We start from the raw sequence: 22,951 nt of genomic DNA, 5'->3' as shown, positions 1-22,951 counted from the left end.
TGCTTGCAGTTTGCGCTGTGCTATACTTTTTGCCAGGGTTAGTCTCGGGACACGGAGACGTATGCAGGAAAGTTTTATGTGGGCGATATTTTGTAGTCAGGTGCCCATCTGTATTATCATGTAGCTGTGTTTTCATGCTGACAGGTATTTATTTATTTAGTATTAATTATTAGAGTTGTTTTGCTCCTTACGTCTCAAAATAACCTACTTTTGTGTCTTTTCTTTTCATCTTACCCCGTGTTCTCAGTGAGAAGTTCCGCCCGATAACGTTATTCACATAAAAGTAGCAAAGGTTACTGTGTCGCAAGGTGACCGTTTTTTTTTTATTGCAAGCCTCTTGAGAAATGATGCCAGGGATCCTAATTTTCGACCATAGTTTTAGGAAGGTATTTCGTTCCCATTATGCTGAGCACAGTTACCAGGTACTCATTTACGTCCTTCGTCTTACAACTTAACACCGGGCACCTGATTTCACGTTGTGGTTGTCAGAATTCAAAAAGTGAATCTGCGCAAAAAAGAACAGTGCAGTTCTTTTATCCCCCGTACGCCACAGAAGATACTGAAAACAGCTTAAAGAAAAAAAGTATAGATAATCAATCTCATTAATGCGGTAGAATATACGTTACCTTTAGTGTTCCCCGCGGACGGAGCAGCAGCTGCTTCTGACGGGTTTAGACTGTGCGAGCGTGTGCCCTTATCCACACCGTCAGTCACCGTATGATACGCCGTACACCAACTCCATTCTCCCGATAAAATCCAGCAATCACAGTGTAACCCGCCGTAACCCCTCCACTCTCCCCGGGCCGCCATCCGTCGCCTCCCATCCTCTCTTCGTCTTCCTTTTCCCTCTTTTACCCTGAAAGTGGAGAGGGCAAATTCCCTATCTCCACTTCTCCGCCCACGAACCGAGGCCTCAGACCGACGGATGGACAGATTTTTCCGACAGGACGATTCTAATACAAGCACATTAAAAAAATATTAATGAGGCATGTTAAGACGCCTGATGGCGTGGAGACATGCAGTGACTCATTTACATTTGGGTCCGTCACCTGGGCTCAGTGGCTTTTGCGTTCGGCTGCAGATCCCAAGGTCGCGGCTTATGCGACCCCGGCCGAGGTGGCCGTATTTCGAGAGAGGCGAAATACAAGAGCGCCCGTGTGCTGTGCGACCTCAGAGCACGTTAATCAACACCAGAGCGACTAAATTATTCCGAACACCGACACTACGGTGTCCCTCATAGCCTATGTGTCGCTTCGGTATTTTAGTTCTCACAATTTGAAACATTCTTTGAGTTTGAGGAACCACTAAAAAAATTAAAAAAGGACATGGGATGGCAATTTCAGACTATGGTGTTGCAACATAGTGTTACAACATACTTTTTTTTCTCCCACTAGTGTCTCATCTTTTTCCGTTGTTACTGTCTATCGCACCTGAAATTGCCATTTTCTCCTGTTGTTGTTATTGTATAAGTGAAATACTTTTTTGTGCTGGCCAAGTTTTGCACGGGGGGCGCAGACCCTCTGTCAAGCCTTTCAACAGGCTTTTCTGAGGCGCTCCTGACATCCATGTGGTTTTAAATAAAGGTGACCTGACTTTACTTGAACATAATAGGGCGGGAAGGAGAGTAAGGTTGAGAGAGACGTGAAAAAAAAATGAAAAAGATGGCACATTTAGACATGGGGGCGAGCAAAGAGTGATGTAAGATGACAGCAGGCACTTCTAAACGACATAAAGATAGGAACAGTTTAATAAACAGAAAAGAAAAACTAAAGCTTCTCTGAAGGCTTTCACGACTATTCCGCGGAAAGGCTACGGAAGCAGTGATATTGCAGTCGGAGCGTACGTGTCATGAACGACAATGAAGTCAAGGACAGACCGTCTTATGAGCCGGTCCAGTAAGCCGTCCTCCACGCCGACCAAGACTAATATGAGACGTCGGGTTCCCCAACTAGACGATGGCATTGTTTCATAACCCTGTCCTTGGATAAAGGTCAGCGGTCATGGCCACAGGCACTGCTCGCTGATTTCGTAGGCAGAGTTCATAAAGAATTTCACGTTTCTCTGTGGAACGCTGACTTAAGTTCGCTCAATCTCCCTAGCCATTCTTCTTGCTGGGGCCACCGTTGTATTGATCTAGGCGCTCCTTGATGGTAACAGCTGGCAGTAATAAATGCGCATCACTTCTCCGCGCCGCGTAATCTCAAGGTCCCTGGGGCAATAAAGGAAGCAGCTCGATGTTAGTTGTCGTTGCTAGGCAGGAAATCCGTGCTACTCAACAGTTCTGTTTGTTGCTATATGTCGGCGCCGGAAAGACCAGGGATTTTGTAGCAACCCGTAACAGTCATATCATTTTCTTTTTTTTCAAAGCAAAGATAGCTTGCCTTCACAAAAAAAAAAAAAATATCTGAAAATCGTCGGAAGCAGGAAAGTCTTAAATTTGGCCAGACAGCAAATAAGCACGGAAAATAACGAAAAAAAAACCGAGTGCTAAAGCCTAACAGCGTAGAAACGCATTAGGAATACAGTCTGGTCACCTGAAATCTTATTGTTCCGGATTAACAACATAAATAAAACACTGGGAAAAAAAACGAAGCTAGCTTTGTGATAAGCGATAATATGACATACTGGTCTGACTGGAAATGCAGGAGCACATAAATTAACAAACAAATAAGGAGTGTTCGAATACTTAATTAGAACGCGATTATTAACCACAGCTGCCATACCAACCAGAGCTACACATCCCTTCATCTGCAGACACAGCAAAATATCAGTGCAACTGCGCGTATCTCTCTGGAGAACGCGTTCTTAAGTAAAGCGCATCCGGCATGACGAAAGCAACTGGGGCTCACCGCAGTCCTTCTCGTCCTCGCCTTCTCTGCAGTCCGGGTGACCATCGCAGTGAAGCTTCCTCGGCAGGCAGTCGGAAGAGCTGCTGTTGCTGCATGGCACGTGGCCCGGCGGGCAGCTCGACCCAGCCTCCAGCTCCTCGGTTCCGGAGTCAGCCGCTGCAGAATGACGTCAGAGGCACTGCTCAACACGAGTGTGAAAACTGCGGGGCACAGCTGGCCGCAAAATGCATCCTTAAGATTGAGAAAATTGTGTGGGGGGGGGGGGGGGGGGGGACAATCGGCTTTTACTAAAGTGCAATGAAGCGAAAGCCATTTCCGCCTCCGTTGCTGCCCCTGTTACTGTGGTGATGACGTCATGAGTTTTTGCTCATTTTTATTTTTTATTTAATTTTAATTAGTTTTGTGTTACGACATACTACGCAATGTCGATGATTTCATCGGTTTTTATTAGTTGTTCTATTAACTATTTTGTCTACTCTATTAATTAATTTAATTAATTAACATACCACGCCATGAAAATGACGTCATGAGTTTTTAATGAATAGACAGCTGAGGTGTGGCAATTAATTTCGTGTAACGACATACTACGCCATGTTGATGGCGTCATCAGCTCGATTGACAGCTAGGGTGGGACTTCTGCGGACGCACACGCCGGCGAGTCATGAGCCTATAAAGGCTTTCGCCTTAAAATTCATTTCTTTTCATAGCTATGTTCTTATGCGAATTACTTAATTTTTTAGAAAATTAATACTTAGAAGACGCCTGACTAATACAGTATTCAAGGGAAGAACACTGTTGCGCTGAATGCGCAAGGTGGCAGCCGAACTCACTGGAGTCCAAATATGGAGATGAAAAGGCACCACGCAACACAATATCCGACAGTGTCTTTCGTGGATGACGCGCGTCAAACGATCAATTAAGCTGTGTAGTTAGGAACGCAGGCGTAGAACGCGCTTGTAAAAACGGGGAATCAGGTCTATAACCCCAAAGTGAAATGAGAAGATAACAATATTGATTTAGTACGATGATAATAATTCTTTAATAATATTGCTACTACCGTTACTGCTAGAAACATAACGTGCTATAAGAAGCACTTGCGAATCATGATGATGATGATGATAATAATAATGATAGAGGTGTAAATGACACTTATCTGCCCTCAGGCGTGACTTGCGCGTTTGAATGCTTCTCAAACCACATGATTATTCCCCACGAATGATCAGCCCTCCGTTTAGTAGACAAAGAGAGCGTAGCTGTTGAAACAGCTACCGGCTCCTTCGAAGCTGGTAAAAAAAATCTTCACCCGGGAATCGCAAGTTAAGAAAATTTTCTTTACTGTGTCCGGTTTAGACGGACTTACACTCGATTGTTTATCTTATTCAGGTAGCGAAAAAAAATTGCCGCACCTCGGCTAACTGGCAGTGCTTGTGACGTTAAACCCGGTGGCAAAGGTCTCTTCCGCCGTTCCTGACGCGCTTCTCAGCGTTGTGACCTTTGCGAGTTAAATCCCGATTTGGCCTCGTTACGAAAGTGCGCTTTTCCCGAGCTTTTACTAAAAATAATACTCTGTGTTACCCTCCACTTTTCGCTGACATTCAAGACGCGAGCCTCGGACAAACAAGATGGCATAACCCTGACTTCTCTATTGAAAAACATTGTTCTGGCCAAGCAGGCTTTCTGCAAAGTCATGTTTTTCTCAATGGATCCTTTTTGAGGACAAACACCTCTTTCATTTCATACAGATATTTTTATTTCAGGCATCAGCTTCCTACTTTTGTTTGTCGTTGTTAGCGGTGCTGTTATTGTTATTCCATTTTCGCACCTTAACCAAACGAGTAATAGAGAGAATGAGAAAAAGGCCGAGAGATTAACCAGGCGCAGCGGCCGTTTTGTTACTCGGTACATGACAAGAGTACAGATGGAGTTAAAGAAGAAAGAGAGAGAGAGAGAAAAGCGTTACACTGTGATACCTATCCGGTATATCCTATTGCCTTTGGTTCAGTCACTGGACGTTTCTGAACTGAACGAGAACATCTTCGACGGAAGTCTGCCTGGTTGGGTTCTGAAGAAGGGACCGAGTTGGTCTTCTCGAAACATTGATTGAAAATAAATTAGTGGTTGGGGTCAGTATTTCTCTACTGGACGTTTCTCTGACCAACAAAAACCTCCGACCGCATCTCCCCAAACCAGCAAGAACAGAAATCCGCGCTCCCTGGTGACACAAACATTTGCAGCAGTCCGCGCTGCCATTGTCACTAGAGATGATCTCCCAGCCGCGTTTTTTCTGCTGTTGCAGATGTGCCCGACCGACGCCGACACATCGTCCTTCCGCCATCCCGTATCATCCGACGCGCTTACTCTTAACAAGAAAAGAACAAATCTTGCTTAGGACCATTTCTTTTTTACTGAGATGCATTCTTATCCTCGCGAAAGCGCGGTGCCCACCCTGACATGCACGACGTATTGCTGGCACAGTGCTGCCAACCCTAAGGATTTTTTCCTAGATCTAGGGAATTCTGACGTCGTTTAGGAGAAAATAGATTTTTTGTATAATCTAGGGAAATTTCATTTCCTCGGGGAATAATTTTTTTTCTGCCTCAAATTGTGAAGACAGTACAAGCTTTTCGCTGTTTTTTCTCTACAACTGGCGGAGGCCCGCACAACACCGCCGAGCGCTCGAGTAAAGCCTGTTTCACATGCATGGCATGTGAAAACGCTTTGTTGCTGCAGCGAAAAAGCTGTTTAGAGCGATCGCGGCGGCTGCAGCAGTCAGAGCGGCGATGTTCCAACAAGTTACAAATTTTTCGCAGCGCTGCGCTGCTCAATTTTCCGTCGCTTGCATGCATGTGAACCAGCCTTTACACGGGCGTAGTCGGACGTGTATGGCCCCTGACGTGGCCTGTGGCACCCGCTGATGTGATCTGGCGCGCCACCGTCTTCCCTCAACACGCGCGCCCCTTCCTCACGCTGTATTTGGAGCTCGCTGCACGACGTGCAATTCCTATTTAGTAAGCATATCTGCATGTTTGTTTTGATAACTAGGAAAGAACAAGGGCGCCATTTTTTTTTTTTTATAAAGGAGCGCCGTGTTGTAAATCTGAGCTAGTCTAACTAAGGGAACAATTCCCAGTTCACCCGCCGCGGTGGCTCAGTGGTTATGGCGATCGGCTGCTGACCCGAAAGACGCGGGTTCGATCCCGGCCTAGGCGGTCGAATTTCGATGGAGGCGAAATTCTAGAGGCCCGTGTACTGTGCAACGTGAGTGCACGTTAAAGAACCCCAGGGGGTCGAAATTTCCGGAGCCCTTCACTATTTCATCCCTCATAGCCTGGGTTGCTTTGGGAGGTTAGACCCTCCAAAATCATAAACCATAATTTCCAGTTCCACCACGACGAATAAAGTAAGTTGAGGTCACAGCAGGCATACAAAAGCCAATCACTGCTTCATTGCTCTTAACTCAAACTGTTGCGCCAACCACCCTCTAGAGCAACCGCAGCAAATGAACAAGCAGCTTTTATATGGCAGTTTCCGTACATTCCTCAAGCGACCTCCAGGCATCTTGTGCAAGGTATCCTTCGGCTGAAGTCTAAACCGACACAACATGAGGGAAAAAAATCAGTTCATTCCACATGCCGATGCATGTTTACTAATATCTTGCGTACAATGAAAAAAAAAAGACATATACAATATAGAGCCTTTAATTTGTAATTTCCAAAGAACACTACGGTTTATCTTGTAGCTTCATTGAGAAGTTCTTCATTTTGCATCCTTCATTTTCAAATTTACAGCTAATTTGCTTACCAATGTCTGGTAATAGGGTAGCTGCATGATAAAACTTGCTGCTGAACTACGCATAAATATACAACTTTACAATTTTACAATATGCAACTGAACACTATTTTTCGTATCTAGGGAAATGCCGCCGCGGTGGCTCAGCGGTTATGGTGCTCGGCTGCTGACCCAAAAGACGCGGGTTCGATCCCGGCCGCGGCGGCTAAAATTTCTTTGGAAGAGAAATTCTAGAGGCCCGTGTACTGTGCGATATGTCAGTGCACAGTAAAGAACCCCAGGTGGTCGAAATTTCCGGAGCCCTCCACTACGGCGTCTCTCATAGCCTTAGTCACTTTGGGACGTTAAACCCCATAAACTAAACTAATCTAAGGAAATCTAGGGAATTTTTGGTTGCCAATTGGGGGAGAAGCGGCTCTGGAGGTTGGCAGCACTGCCTGGCAATACTTTCGCACGACCCTAGCGTTATATACAGGGTGTGCCACCTAAGCCTATGAGCAATTTTTAGCAATAGCTTTTTGAGAAGATTGTTTTCTTCAGCACAGCATTGTCAGTGGTGTAGAGTATCAGGATACACCTAAAACGTGCTAACTAGAGGGCTGGCTAAAAATACTGAAAAGTTAAAGTTTTAAATATTACTGTTAGGCGCTTTATCACGAGGCTTGTAGGACGCCCTAAATTATATTCATATTAGTTTTGGAATTTCGAAAATGCCGGGGACGCACAAGGCCGAAACCGAAACCGCGCAACCTGTAAGAGCGCCTGTGACGCCAGCGAATGCGTGTTGCAGATCTGCGCGCCTGTCACAGGCTCTCTGCCAACTCGGCGCCCCAAGTAGGGCGCTGCGAAAGAAGTAACAGGCGCGAACGTCTTAGGTGAGAGAGCCCAAATCCCCTCCCCAACGAAGCGACCATAGTCTTAGGTCAAACTCCTGTCAGACAGACAGACAGACTGACTGAAGCGGAAAGTGTCAAGAGAGAGCGTTAAAAATGAAATCAACCTACGCGCGGTGGTTGACGAAAATCACGGCCAATTTTTCACTCCCTGTAAATTATCAAGGCCGGTAAAAGTATCCGCTCCTAATAATTCTCCTCCCGCAGATATGGGAGCAGTGCTTAGCTGAACATCCCCTGGTAATCGTCATGCCTCTACAGGGCCGCCAGCAAGCTCCAATATGCTGACGAACTGTGAGAACTTACTTTCAGAACAAGCAGTACGCGGTGAATTAAAACAAATGACAACAACAAACTGAATATATTTGGGAACTCGCGCCAGCATTGGAAAGATCCTTGAATTCAAGAAAAGTGCATATGCGCTGCCTTGGAGACACAATAACTAGAGCAGGCGGCATACCGAAGTGGTCTTTACATTGCTTGCGGACGGGGCGTTCGCTTTTTTCATTATTGTATTCGTGTTTTTGATTTTCAGTCTATTTTTTTATTTTTTTCGCATCATGAACAGTTGCTTACAATCGACAATGGCATTTCAGTGCAAAGCAGACTGCATTATCGCGTCAAGGTAAATGCGACAACCAGTGTTCCATTTATGACGACGATAATCATAATCCCGGAAAACATTCAACAGGTAAAAAAGTCTGTCGTCAGCAGAGCAAGTTTAAGGCCGGTCTTCTGTTCTCACGGTGGTGTTGGAACACCAGGTTTTCCAAGGACGTCACGGTGTTGGGTAGAGTATCACACACATTAACTAAACGACTCCTTTACAAGCTAGAAAAAGCACTCGCCCACCCGGCACTCAGCCTGTCTTGCTACTGTGGCGGGAGCTGACAAATGCGCTCCGACGCCGTTCTTTCATCCCGGACCTGCTCGCGCTTGTTCACTCTTCTCCAGATCTGGCACCGAGCTCCGAGTTCGAGTGTGTAAGCGTGTGTGCGTGTCCTTCCCAAAGGCGGCGCCGCTGCCAATCTTGGCAGCGTCGTCCGGCTGACAGCTGTTGCGAAGCCTCCACTGCGGTCCAGAAGAGGAGCGACAAGCTCGAGCGGCTGACAAAGAAATACGGGCTCGCGAAAAAGCAAGCCAGCTGCCGGCTAGACAGCGTGGCACCGCCACTTTCCGCCAGTTGGCGCAGCGGCGACGGCAGACGCGAGCGTGTACGTACAACAGGGCAGGAAAATCTCTCGTTTCTTTCCGTCAAGAACGGCTCGCTCGGGTGCCCCAGGAGAGGAGGACAGTTTGCTTCGCAGTGTTTTCAACGAAACCGCCGGATATTACTACGAACGGTGTCAGTATTAGGCACCTGCGTTAGTATGATGTGATTATTCCTTTTCTATTTCATTCTGATAGTTCGCCTCACAGAGAGCCTAGTCCTACAGGTAGTTGGAACGTGACTTCACCGAAGCTTATCGTGATGAGCGAAAATAAAATAAAGTGAATAGAGTTTCAGTGGGTTTGATATATTATCCAGTCCTTCCGCACTCTAGTGGAACAGCTCTTTTCCTGTCCGACGCTCCTGCCCATTACAATTCACAAATATACCGCGTGCTACTCGCGGGCCGGCAAGTAGAAAGAAATTCGTGTCGCCAGCTCTGATATCGGACGCTTGGCGTCGAGTTTACGGAGTTCTCTCGCGCGAGTTTCGTGTACAAAGTGTCTTAAAACTCGAAAATCTCACAAAGCAGCATAAAAGATATGTTGGGAATCTTAGGTGATTTGGCAATCAACTTCGATAGACATGGTCTGGCAGCCCTGCGGCACAACTGCGCTTAGGTCCTCGTGTTCTGCACTTTCCAGTGCAGCAGGCACTGGACGCGCCGATGTAACCACCAGACTTCTGACGCTCTTCCCGAAGTTCACAAACGAAAATGAGATCAGGTTAGACTAGACCAGGCGAAACTAAAAACGTCCATGTGCCAAAGCTGCCGTGGCAGGCGTCTCAGCTTCTCCCGTTGTGTCCCCCAAGAAGAAGTCAGTGTATTTTCTTTCGTCTGCTGTTCGGTGAAATGCATTTTCTCAAAGAGGCCTTTTATGCGCACAAGTCGAAAACAACTTGATGCAATTTAAACAATGACATTTTCAGATACATTGTTTACTTCTAGACATTGTTGACATTGTTCGGCTATTTTCTGGAACACTTTATTCTCCATGTCGTAGGCAGTTGATTTCCCCTAATTTTTCATAACATTTTCTTTCCTTTTATTCATTTCCCACTTGCTTCCCTTCATTCCGGCTCTATTTCCATTACTTTTTCCTTCCCCTTTCCCATATTTTTCTTCCTCTCACTTTTCTTACCTTCTTTCTACCTTTATTTGCTTGAAATTGAAATTGGAATTGATTTATTGATTCATCATACAAGCGAGAGGAGGCAGGAACTAAAGGCAATGATAAAGCCTGACACAGGGCCCTGCTCCCCGCACAAATTAAGAATCGTGTAATATGAAAATGCAAACATGTATCAGTAATAGCTTGTAATTGCAAGCACTGTTAAGATAAAAAACCCACATAATACAGACAGTGATATACAGTTACAATCATTTCTGCCATATACTAACTATACAAGAAAATTTCAACTGATATAATCATACATTTAACACAAAACATTTCCATCTACTAGGAACCATTTGAAGAAAACTGATATGAATACACATGAACTATTCCTATAGATACCGAAATGGCTTCATACAAAATGAAAAATAAACAATGAAAACATCTTTCGTTTAGTTTTGTTTTATACATTCGTTCACTCTTAGTATCCAGGATCATGCCTATATTTCTTTCTGCTTGAAAGAGTGTAGGCGCTTCCCCCGCAGTGGCCAGCTATACCGCGAGGTTGTGTCAAGGGCGTCTGCCGCAGTGGGTTTCGCCTCCCCCGTCATAGCGACGACGGCAGTGAAAGATTTCTTCATCAGACGCCGCGCCGTCCCGTGGCCCAAGGAGCGCGGCGGAGGGCCCGGCCGGACGTGATGTAGCCGTGCCTCGCGCCTTTGTTAATCTCACTTAGCGTGTCAGGGCAGATCCATACTCTCTCCTCGCCATACACTAATTCCCGGCGGGGCGCTTGCTGTGCATACGCGAGCACAAAGGCGCCGCTGATTGCTCCGCGAGATGAAATAGTTCACCGCCCGAGAACGTCTTGTTGAGCTCTGGGCAAGTTACAGAAACAGTCCAGACCACCATGTCGTGCGCAATACGGGCGCCCAAGAGCTACTGAACTCCAGACGTGTGCAGATAGCGGACTCCTGTAGAGTCCATGCACAACCAACTTTCATGAGCTTCTTGCCAGTGTTTGTGATCAGCCGGTCTGTCTGCCATGAATTATCAACATCGTCTGCTATTTCGTTCCTGAGGTTGTATTTATTGTGGCTGTGTCTGCTGTCTGAAAATTAGCGATGGAAATAGCCACAATGGCGTGTTTCTTCTACTTTGCACCAGAAAAAAGTATATCGATAGATTGGCAAAGATAAATCAATAATAATTAGACAGATAAATGATAAAAATGGCCAGCTTGATATAAATTAATAGAGAAAGCCATTTGTTCCAAAAGGCATATGTTAGCGCCACAACGACTCAGTGTTTCCACCCTTGCGGCTAAACGGATGGACTGGGACAAGCGCGCTGAAGCAGTGCCATTTCTGCAGGTCTTTAGAGCGGCAAGTCTGGCCTGCGTCGAGGGGTTAGAATTCGTGTATTATTTAGTTAATTCACCGCGGTTATCTCCCAACGAAGTGCACATTTGAAACAAGGGCTTAATTATTAGTTAGTGGATACTAATGAGTAATTATTCCTTCATTTCCCTATTTAGTTAAACACCGCACTGTAGTTATACATGGCTGGACAACCAACACAATGCGCATTTCCTTTGTCCGCAAAGAACATCGGCTGTCTGCGCTAATGGTCAGATGACATGAAGATATTTTGCCAGGACAAGGCCCTAATATTTAACCCCGTCTGCAATCGTATCTGTTCTGAGCCGCGATGCACTACTTGCCGAGGTGTAAATGCTTTAACTGCGTAAGACAGCGTGCAGGGCAGCGTGCTGGGCTGCTTACTAATTCAGGCTTACACGGCACGTGCCAAGCAGTTTTTAAATACACTCCACTGACAAGCGCAGAAAAGCCGGAGGAGAATTGATACACATACTTCACAATGCATCCGCTCTTCCGGAAGGGTGATTTCGAACGAACTGCGTCGCACTACACGAAACTGCCGATGTGAAGCCTCGTTGTTTCTCCGTTTTTTTTTTTTTCTTTCAGTACTCGTTATTCGTAAGTTGTGACACACCTCGCGTACAACTCGCTAGAGTGTCACGCAGCCGAACTCGAGTGGGCGCCCCGCTCGCTGAATCCGGGGCCGCGAGTTAGGGAAATCGGTTTTGCCTTTTCTTCGTTCATTCTCTCCAGTGCAGTGCATCTGCAGCCCCTCCAGCTGACGCCAGCGTGCGCGCCGCCAGTGCGGGCGGCAGCAGCTCTAAGTGGACGTGACGACGCACAGACGAGTGTTCGGAGCAAAGGCGAGGAGGAAAGACTGCTTCTTTACGGCTTCGCGCGCGTCTCGAAGCGGCCGCGCAGCCGAGCGAAACGCCGCCCCTTGTCTGCGTCGAAAATCTCCCGAAGAAGCGCCGGAGGAAGACGGCGGAGAGAACGAAGGAGTAAGCAAGAAGAAAAGTGCTAAGCGTCGTTGCTTGACCCGGCGACGGTCGCCCGCCTTGCTTACCGAGGCGTGGAGGAGGGAAGTGCGAGGAAAAATTATGCACACTAGCCTGAAAATAATTAAGATCGGCCGGGAATGTGAAACTGTTTTGCGAACGTTTGGTTGAGCGCTTGGGTGGAAAAATATGGTTCAATATACCCGTGAGAGGCGTGTCTTGCGTTTGTTGCAATGCAAAGCATCCCAAGGGCCGAGTTTAAATTGGTGTTAGGGGAAAAAGTGCGCTTGAGGAAAAAATTAGGCACCTTTAGAGAACCGTATCTTCAAGTATTGTCGGCTGGGGAGGCATAATACTACGCCTTTGTTGTTCGGAATACCGGTATAAAAACTTTGAAATAGACGCTTAGTCCTCGAAGGACTAACTTAAGAGTTCGAAAGTTTAATATTTGGTGGAGCTTATTATCACGGGGTCGTCCCAATAGAGGTTAAAACTCAAAACTCATTTTCTTCCTCGTCTGAAAGGAGGCCCGAAAATTGGCACCAGTGCATGCAGCCAGTGAAGTCAATGAGCTGTCCCCCCCCTCCACGTTATACAGATCGGAAGAGCGAGCCCATGCATAAACAGTGAGGTCTCGAAAGAAGATTAGATTTTTTTCATTTTCAGATCAACCCCGTTTTGGTTTTTGTTACCCGATGCTTTTCTTCTAAACCAACCTCACCGCAAAGAATACGAAATGTGTTCGGCGCCTTTGCTTGCTGCGTTTTCGGACTTATTGGTTCCCATTTTGCTCATTTTCATTCTGCGACACTCTTTTTGCAGGGAAAGCGTTTTTTTGTTTTGTTTTTTGAAGCGCAGATTTGAACAAGCGTCAGGCTAAAAGCTCGCGCAAATGGTTTGAGGTAAGTGAGGTGCAATCGGCTCAGAAGCCACTACTGAAACGTCACTAGAGGGGCCTTCACAGGCAAATCACGCAACTTCCCTGGTTACTGGGCAGTCTAACTGGGCTCTGAACCTGGCATATGACCGGCCCTCGCTGATGGAGATCCTAACTGCGCGCCTGTGCACCCAAATGTTCTTGAATGTAGGCATTAAGAGCTTCACATCCGTGTGCGCCCTTTATGTCCATATACTGCCCTTGCTGACTTTGGTTCACGTGTGTTTATGGGTACTGAAAACAAATTGTGGTCTTGGGCTGGTTTCCGTACGTACTTATATTATTCTAGAATCCATAAACTCCAGGTATAATCTGTGGACATTTATGTTATGAATTTATGCCTGTTTTGCGTGCCGCGTATTATACTTAGAGTAGGAAGAACTCCTTCCCAGGATGTGATACTGCAGACAAACAAATCATTTCGGGGGTGTAAGGGAAGCCAACCGCCTGAAAGACCAGCATGCTGCTTCCGCTGGTGTCGACACCAAGCAACTGGGCCGCGAGGGACGCTGCAGTATAGATTTTCTGGAGCACACGCGTTCAGTAAACTTATGCTGCCGACTGCACACTGCTCACTCAAGCTTGATTTCTACGGAAGTATTTAATAGGGCCTCCTTTAGTCTTTGGCAAGTTTTGATGCGTTTTGTTTTATTTATATTTTTTCAGCGTTGATTTCAGGATGGACGAAGACTTCAGCTGGAAGAAGGGCATCGAGGACAAGAGAAGATGGGGAGAAATTGTGGATGTAGATCTTTGGGAGCAGTGGAGAGAGCCCAGAACAGGAAGAGGTTGAGGACGTGAATTAGACACAGCCACCCCACAAGTCAAATTGCGTAAGTTTAATGAGGAAAAGGAGGATTCATTGTGTTACGAGAGGTGTAGCCGGCTTTGAATCCTAATGCCAATATCTCCTGGTAATGCATGCAAATGGAGGAAAAAGACGGCATGGGCAGCACGCGCGGCATGCCGCCAGTAGGCGCGTAAACGCGGCACCCCCCACGCGACCGACGCTTTCTGGCAGAGACAAAAGGAAAGGCCTTGTCGTCGTGGGCGTGCCGCGGAGGCTCTGTCGGCAGCACTGAGTGGGTCCCCCGCGGCGACTCTGGTGCGCCGGAGAGAACGCAGGCCCGGGGCTCGCAGCGGCGGGAAGCCAAGCCAGCTCGAGGTCGTGCACCCCTGAGCTTGACCAGCGCCGCCGGATCACATCGCGTCAGAGGTTAACGAACGACGCTGCGGCGAACCATTCGGAGGCCAACGTTTCTCGCCTCCACCGCGGCCCTCGAAGAAGCCTTGCGGGGACAGTTCCGGGCGATAGAACCCCACGAATTCGTTAATAATCCGCCGACACGGAACACCGCGCTCAGGCTGACCTCGCGAATCAGAAAGCCAGGACCGGATGAACGGGCCGCTCTTGGAGAAGGCGGTCTTATTTGCAGAATTCGCTCCTTGAATTTCTTCGCGAAAAATTTCTTCGCGGAACCAACGAGATTTTCTGAAGAAAACTTCTCGCTTTTCTTACTTTACCTTTCATTCTGTCTACTTAACCACCTTATTCTTTATTCCCGCCTAGAACCTATTTGAGACAAAGATATGGGACGGCAGATTCAAACAAGCAAAGGGATTTACCTGGACTATCCATTTCTTGCCTTTCACGCGGCCCTGACAAGCGATGGTCTGGACGAACAACGTCAGACCATCCGACGGGTGCAGACATCAGAACAAGCCGCCGGAGTTCTGAGCTAATGGGTCCGCCCACCTGACTCCTCCAACACTTTAAAGACCAGTAACGTTTAATCTCTCTCTCGAGAGAGAGAGAGAGAGAGAAAGAGAGAGAGAGAGAGACAGAGAGAGCATAATGTTCGCGTTTCGCCATAGAACGGGGCGACACATGACGCTGTCCTCCCCAGAACGGGCTGCTCCGCGTCCATTAGCAGAGCAGCGTTCGCTGCTCGCGACGCGGTCTGATCGCACCCAACTCTCAACACAACATTGAATAAAGAGTAAAATTGTAACTTTACGGCCTGCTTCTTCGCTCGCTTGCAATGAGCCTGCTAACACGCCCTCGGTAATTGCATTACGAACAGACTCCAATGGATCGGGTGTTGTATTTTACTTCAACACGCTGCCCTGGATGAAAATTAATGTAAACGGGTATTGCTTTTGCACAACATTTATTTTCATTCGTATTCCATTCTGCGTGTGGAAGACTCGAAAGATGCCCAACAAAGAACAGCCCGCAAGTCCGCAGAAAGGGGTGATCAACGTGTTGTAAGTAAAGGCGCCGCTTACTAGCATTTTCTATAACGGCTCAAAAGGAAGGTTGTGCAGCGAGCACACAATGCAAAGAGAATGAAAAAAAATTGCTGAGGCTCAGCTTGGCTAAGCCTGGGGAATGCGAAGCATATTAGTGGCTAGGCTTGGTAATACATGGCTTTCCTTGGTTGAATATTTGGTCATTTTAATACAACCATTTATAGAAGCCTTCGTCGTGGGGGAAGACAACGGCATGGCTACAGCGGAACGCCGGCTAACCCCGAGACGCGCGTTGGGTGAGCGCCTGGATTGCCACGGAAGCCGCGTCTGCCTGCCCGGTGGAGCGAGCGTTTCACCTACACCGAGTGTGAACGCGCGTTCGAAATGCGCGGGAATGCGCGGGTGTGACGGCTAGGGGTCCCACGGCGACGGCGCGAGGTGGAGGCCGGTTCTCTCATCCGATGTCACGTGGTGTGACGTCACGGTGTCACGTGGCGTGACGGCTAGGGGTCCCACGGCGACGGCGCGAGGTGGAGGCCGGCTCTCTCATCCGATGTCACGTGGTGTGACGTCACGGTGTCACGTGGTGTGACGTCACGGTGTCACGTGGGGATCCCACGGCGACGGCGTGAGTGGTAGCTCTAGCAATATGCTTCGCATAAAAATCACAAAGCAACTTGAAGCATGACATCGAGGGTGAAGATGTTGCAATCCAATAATCGACCACTTAAAGCTAAATTAATCGCGGACCTTGAAAGCGATTACGATGAATTACACTTAAGCTAAAGGACAGAACTCACAACAAACAGTCTTTTTATGGTATTATACAATGAGCACGGCGGAATAATGAAAATTTTGCTGAAAGGTACCGACGCGGTACTAGATCGTGAAGAAAAGATCATGACCAAGCGAGGGTGGAGTAAAGAAAACTGGTATAGAAGAAAAGCGTCTGTTAAAGTAAAGTGGATCAGGTAAATACCAACAAAACAATAGTAATTGTCGACATAACTATATCATGGTAACTCAGCTTCTGCTGATAGCCGTCTGTCTTGTTCTAACTTATTCCCTTGCTCTTGTCTTCAATATATGTTTGTGTGATGACTAGGTATGTGGCATCGACGAGATAGCTGTATCCGATCGAACGTTCCTCCCGTTTTGTTTCTTTTTTTTTTTTGCCTAATGAGAGCAACAATTCTGCTAGATTTCCGTGGTGAATTATAACGGTGTATGTGTGTGTTTTTGTACGGCAATCATTAGAGGTTAATTTAGGATTAAAATAGAAACATTTGTTTTCTGTGTTTCATAATTGCGCAACCTAAGCATCGACGACGAAAGAGATTGTTGCCCTTGGCTTCAGTGGTCGTACAGATTGCGGTAGGCTTGCAACGAGTAGCGTCGCCAAGGTGACACAGACTGGACAGCGAAAAGCTCGTTGAACTGTTGACATAGCAGTCAAGTGCCCCTGTGCGCCATCGAAAGCCCCTGAGCGGAGTTCGCACACCACGCTGCCCACTCGGATAACAGGACACTTGGTTCGCCGGAGCGCAACCGCTGCGGCCGCGCGATACAAGGAAGGACGCGTCTAAGGACCACAATCGGCGACCGCCCACGGGGTGCTTTCCCAGGCCTGGCCGTCAGCCGCGAGGGGCTGCCGGTCTGATCCTCGGTGAACCGTGACTGCGCGGCCACGATACAGATCAGGCGAGCTCGGTGCGAGAGGCACGCAAAGCTCTCCATTCTGGCCGCAGCGACAGGAATGGCTTCCCCGCAATGGCCATACGTCGACAAATCGCCACGCGATGCTGAATTCACGAGTAGCTTCCCAACCTCTAGTCGCCCCCCCCCTCCCCCCCCCCCATTTCTCCCCCTCTCTCTGGTAGATAATAGACACCCTGTCGCATTCTCAGTGCTTTCGGGGGAAACTCCTTGGCCGCTTTCAGCACACCCTCCCCGAGTGTTTCACCCACAGATAAATGAAATCGAGTAAAAATAAATTTGGAGGAAAGCATGCACCTGAGCAGAGTCATGACAGGCTCGGGCCTATTGAAGAAAAAATAATAGGAGCTTTAATTCAGTTCAAGACGGTGGAGAATATGAGTCCAGGTTAAGGAGTTGGGGTGTAGGTAACACTGATGGCGTCACTTCGAGATGGGCGGACAAAACAAAAAAATAAAACATCTGGCTCCAAAGGCCAGACGGTTAAATGCCTCAGAATCTTCCTTAGGATGTAGGCTATAGCTCGACACTCTTCTTCGACACCTTCTACTCTTTTTATCTCTCTATTTCGCTCTCTTCATTCCTCTTCCCACCTGTGGTGCAACAAATCGGGCGCAGCCTGTTTAACCACCCTGCCTTTCCATTCTGCTCTCTCTCCCTTCATTTAATCCCCATCGAAAGCCGGCCGTTGCAGCCACGATTCGATCCTGCAACCTTGTGATAAACGAAATTACGTCTTAGCCACAGCGCCACCACGGCGGGTAATGGCGCTTTGCAGTCAGTCTTGTACACGTTACTGCAAACAAGTAACCGATTAGAATTACTACCCCTTCTTCTGCAGTGTAACTGATTTCAGTGGTCAATTACAGTCCGTGCAAAGGAACTGAGCAATTACGAAAACCTAATTGATTGCTATTACGCTATTTTTCATTCATATGCATAGCGCATATACGCATATACGCATATATGCATATGCATTCATATGCATTTTTCATAATATGCATGCATATTAGCATAGCGCAAGCATACACAGACGAGAAAAAGCTGGTGCCCCGCCTCGGTGGCTCAGTGGTTACGGCGCTCAGCTGCTGGCCCGAAAGACGCGGGTACGATCCCGGCCGCGGCGGCTGAATTTCGATGGAGGCGAAATTCTCGAGGCCCGTGTACTCTGCGATGTCAGTGCACGTTAAAGAACCCCAGGTGGTCGAAATTTCCGGAGCCCTCCACTGCGGCGTCCCTCATAGCCTGAGTTGCTTTGGGACGTTAAACCCCCATAAACCAACCAAACCAAACCAAAAAGCTGCTGCGGCTGGCTTGATCTGTAGTATCTTGCAGTGCTTACGTAGGTAATTTCATGGTCAGTTAGAAGGATAATCTAGAAGAACTTCAATATTGGCTAGCTGGTGCATAGTACTTGAGACGGGAAACAATAGCGCCAGCAAAGACGAACACTGACGCAAGATGCGTCGGTCTTCTGTTGTGTTCGTCTGTGTTGGAGGAGCTGTTTTTTTTCTTCTTTATTTCATTTCATTTTCTCACAACAGAGAAAAAAGGAGCAGGAGCTAAAGGCTCACAGCCTGACAGAGGCTCCTGCCCCAGGTAGCACAATTTGGCATTTCAGTGCACACTTAATAAAAAGAAAAGATAGACAGGGAAACAGCTCTCATTTACATAAACACATTTGAACATATAAATACTTTAACATATAAAAGTGAGCATATAAATATGGAATTAGACAACACTTAGTAGAATTTAAGGAAAAAAGAAACGCTAAATGCACATCTCGGCACTCTGCAAAACTCATGTAATTGCAAACACACACACACACACATAGATTACAGACACATAGCACACCGTACTCTGATAATATATATACACCTTGATTACACCGAAAATTAATGAATACAAACAATGTCTTATTGAAGGAAAGAAATGGGTTTTTTTAACAAATACGATTTGACATATTTCTTAAACTCCGGTTTTTGGAATTTGATTTCTTCTCCTATGAAATTCAGCAAATAAGGAACTTGGAAATGTAAGATCTGTCTGCCATAATTGGTACTAGTGAGCGGTATTCTTCTTGTGTGTTTACGTAAGGTGTAAGATACTGTCTCTAGTCATCTGTAGTTGTTTACAACATCACAATAGTTGGCTGCATCAGTAGAAGCACTGAACAGTATCACGATGTACGCGCCGGAGGGAAATGCGTTGCTTTAAACACGATCTTGCGCGCCACCTCGAAGTTATGCAAGCCGCCGTGCTTCACCTTTGTTCGCGCTCTTAACGGACAAACCTAAGCTCACTTTTCGGCTGTTGTTATTTTTTCTTTGCTGTTGTTGTTGACCCTCATGCAGTGTGGCTTTATCTAATAACGACTGTGCAAAGCCCTTCAGTTTCACGACGCACAGAGCTTTTCTACACGCAAAGATTCATTGGACAGAGCGTAAGCCATATTGTGGTCTGACGAACAGTTTTTTTAAGCAATATAGATCATCCGTTTAGCCGCTACCGTCACTACTGACCGTCACAAATGACCGTCACTACTGAAAAAGTAGAACCTTGTGGCGCCATCTAAAATCAATTAAGTGCTTTAACTTATGTGTTGGAAGGGTCCGGTTTTTTTTTTTCCGTTTCTTGCACGGTAGAATACATTACAGGCTGCCTAAATCGCGAATATATATGATAAAACCTTTTTAAATTCAATTTACAACGCCCACTGAACCGCAAGTGACTTGGGCTAGTGGAATTACCAACTAGAAGCATCACGGGCAGCCTATTGCAAGAAATGCGTGTGTGAGAAAAAAAAATGGGGTGACAACCGGGTGATTAGAGCCGCCGATTAGCACCTATAGGAAGCATAGGTTCGAACCCGCTCAAGACTATAGCTTCCCGCGTGCGTTTTATTTTCTCGAGTTTTCTTGTGCTGCGTACGGACGGACAAAAATTTGCAAAAATAGTCTATTGAAATAATTCCGGCATTAAAAAGGAATTGAATACGAAATTAGAATCGGCAATAAAGCCGCTCACGATGTATCCACTAAGCACGTCGTCGCGAAATAACTGAGACACGGAACTCAACCCATTTTGCCAAAGCATGCATAAATCGATTACTTTCTTCCCTCTTCGTCTGTTCCAAATTTCTATCCCCACCAAGGCCGCGCCCATCGAAAAGCCCATTTGCAAAGCTCCCCGAATATCGTGTCTCCAATAACCAGAAGTGTCAGTCTGGAAACCACGACTAGTTGATCCGGTTCCACATGCCGAAACAGCATTCGATGTAACCATTAGTGCCCGTCTCATCTCGTCGCTCCTTTGTTGTAGTTTGTGGTGCGCGATTGACCAAAAAAAGACGTGCGCTAAAATTGAAGGCAGAGACCATTGACAGGGGTCCGCTCCCTCCGTCTTCCCGTCAGGCAGCTGCAAGAAGAAGAAAAAAAAGACGAAAGAAGCAAAGCATAAAGGAAACCGGAGGCAAAAAAAAATACAAAACAAAAGTGCCAGAAACGACGCTGGCGCTCCTCAAACAGAGCCGAGCTCGACGAAAGTGGACGACGCCGCGACGACAGCGACAAACCGCCGGACTCTCACGGGGTATCGATTTCCGCGCCCAGAGTGCGAACGCTCCGAGCGGCCCGTGGCAGTTGACGGAGCGACGCGTTCCTATAGCAGCAACGAAGCCCAGCACTGTATACCGAAAAAGAGGAAGAACTACCGAAAGAAAGAAACGTCGGAATAGAAATATGCACAGTGCTAAGGAAGAAAGAGACTTCGGGGAGAAAAGGACGGAGCAGGATAGACTGGAACAGGGTGGTAGATTCAGGACTGATAGGCAAAAAGCGGTCAGCTTGCATCTTGGCGCTCTCATCTTTCTCTCAGAAAAAATAAAATGTATGCATGACAGAATGGACGCTTCTATGAAGCAGCCAATGGACACCAAAAAAAAAGAAGACCCTTTCGCAGTCCCAGGCAAGCTTCGAAAGGTCCCTCTACCAGCAGCAAAATAGAGAGGTTCTTGCGAAGTGCAGTTCATCGAACGAACGAAAGGCGTGAACGCAATATTCGAAGAGAAATAAGCCAGCATAAGGAAGACGAAATGAAACAGTAAAATGGAGTAATGTAATGCGCAAACTAAAAAGGAAAACAGCGGTAGATACAAGGACAAAGGCTAAAATGTAGAGACTAAGGAATAAAGTACAAATTGTCAAGTGTGTGTGCGTGAACCTAATCGAAACAGGCGTGGAATAACACGAGTGGTTTAATTCACAAAAGCCCGCGGCTCTGCGCCGCCGCGATAAGTTCAGCTCTGTAAACCTCTTTCTGCTCTCAACTTACTGTTATATCTTCCTGGGCATTTGGGACTGCGTATAAGGGACGCGTCCTCCAAAGACGTTTGCTGTATGATATACGTGCGTGATCAGCGCAGGAAGGCAAACCGTGTATACTTATTCGGTGCTGTCTAAGTTCGCGCGTATGCACAAAGTTCGATGACAGCTCGACGCACTGCCCTCTCACATGCTTAGCTCAGAGCTACCTAAGACAACAGAACTTGCCGGCGGGATAGATGAGTCACGGTTATGGTTCGGATAGTGGAAAAGCGCCCTGGAAACACAAACACCAAGAAGGAAGATGGGAAGAGGAACAAGCGCTAGATGAATGTTATCCTTGTCCATTTTTGTGCTTGGTTGTTGCGTTGCTAGTGCGCTTCTTAACTTTCTAAACTATAAGGTTGAAACAAATAATTCAGAATTAAACTGATAAACTAGCTACTAACTCGGCATTTGTCCGACCTCCATCTACGTACAGTTTGTAACGTAAACTAACAATAGTGCTGCTTCGTTCGCTCATATGGCAATAAAGGTACCGAACCGAGTCAGTCGATGCACCACTTAAGAAGTGTGTAGAGTGAAATTGAGAACTACACCACGCGGCTAGCTTCCTTATACCCAATATCCGCGCAATTAAACCTGAGGAATGACAGTGAATGTAGGGAGCTGAATTACTGGTTACTTCTGGGCCTCGCCATAACGTATAAAAATTCGATGGAACATTTTGAGTTTCCGATTTCTTCCCTTGCACTTGAATTGTCATCTAAATGACCCTTCGTCGCTTCTTTTGCCTTTGGCTTAAAGTCATGCCCACAACCATCAATCTACTTCACTATCACCACATTTTGCACTTGGAGATTTATTCAGGTTTCAGGTTTTACCCACAGAGTAACAGATTAGAGCAATTCAGTTCATTTATTACCGCCTGTCACAAAAAAAAATATTACCTTAAGTTTGATTATTTCTGTTTGTTAGCTATTTTAGCCACCGGACTATCGCTCAAATAAGAGCAGGAGTACTGAATAAGAAGTACATGATATCAGCGTCTGCACAACACATTTAATCTTCTAGGCTCCCAAAGAAGATGTTTTCCTTGATCGCTTCGATTTAGGACGCTCTTAATCTGTCAATTTTATAAAGCGTAAGGCGTAGCCGAGAATGATAACATTTCCACTGCATCTAAATCTCAGGGTCGCTAACCCTCACCCTCAGTCTATCATATTCACATTACTGTAGAATAGAATGAAACCGGAAAGGTAAAACGTCCCCCAGCGTCCTTCAGATAACGCATGAAAATCTACTTATTCCGATCAGAAAAAAGCACGCGGAGAATTCCGACAGTTCCCCACCAGACAGGCGGACAAACTGGCTTTTGAGCGGTCGTTAACTCAGCCGAGGGTGATTAGGCCATCAAAATATATATAAACGCGACAGCTCGCTATAGAGCACTGCGCCCCCTGGCACGCTCCAATGCATTTACATGC

At 46.7% G+C, this 22,951-nt stretch overlaps 1 protein-coding gene across 3 annotated transcripts in view; it reads right to left on the bottom strand.

Moving 5' to 3' along the window:
- Positions 1-22,951, bottom strand: part of Lgr3 (Leucine-rich repeat-containing G protein-coupled receptor 3) — a 142,116-nt gene that overhangs the window by 33,995 nt on the left and 85,170 nt on the right. For all 3 annotated transcript variants that reach the window (XM_089566446.1, XM_089566447.1, XM_089566448.1), the window contains exon 2: positions 2,850-3,005. In XM_089566446.1, the coding sequence (XP_089422572.1) occupies positions 2,850-3,005 (156 nt within the window). The remainder of the gene's footprint in view (positions 1-2,849; positions 3,006-22,951) is intronic.

Source organism: Amblyomma mixtum, chromosome 1, assembly GCF_055824585.1.
Source record: "Amblyomma mixtum isolate Tamu chromosome 1, ASM5582458v1, whole genome shotgun sequence".
NCBI lineage: Eukaryota > Metazoa > Arthropoda > Arachnida > Ixodida > Ixodidae > Amblyomma > Amblyomma mixtum.
Note: the sequence above shows the minus strand (reverse complement) of the source record. Positions and strands in the feature narration are given on the sequence as shown.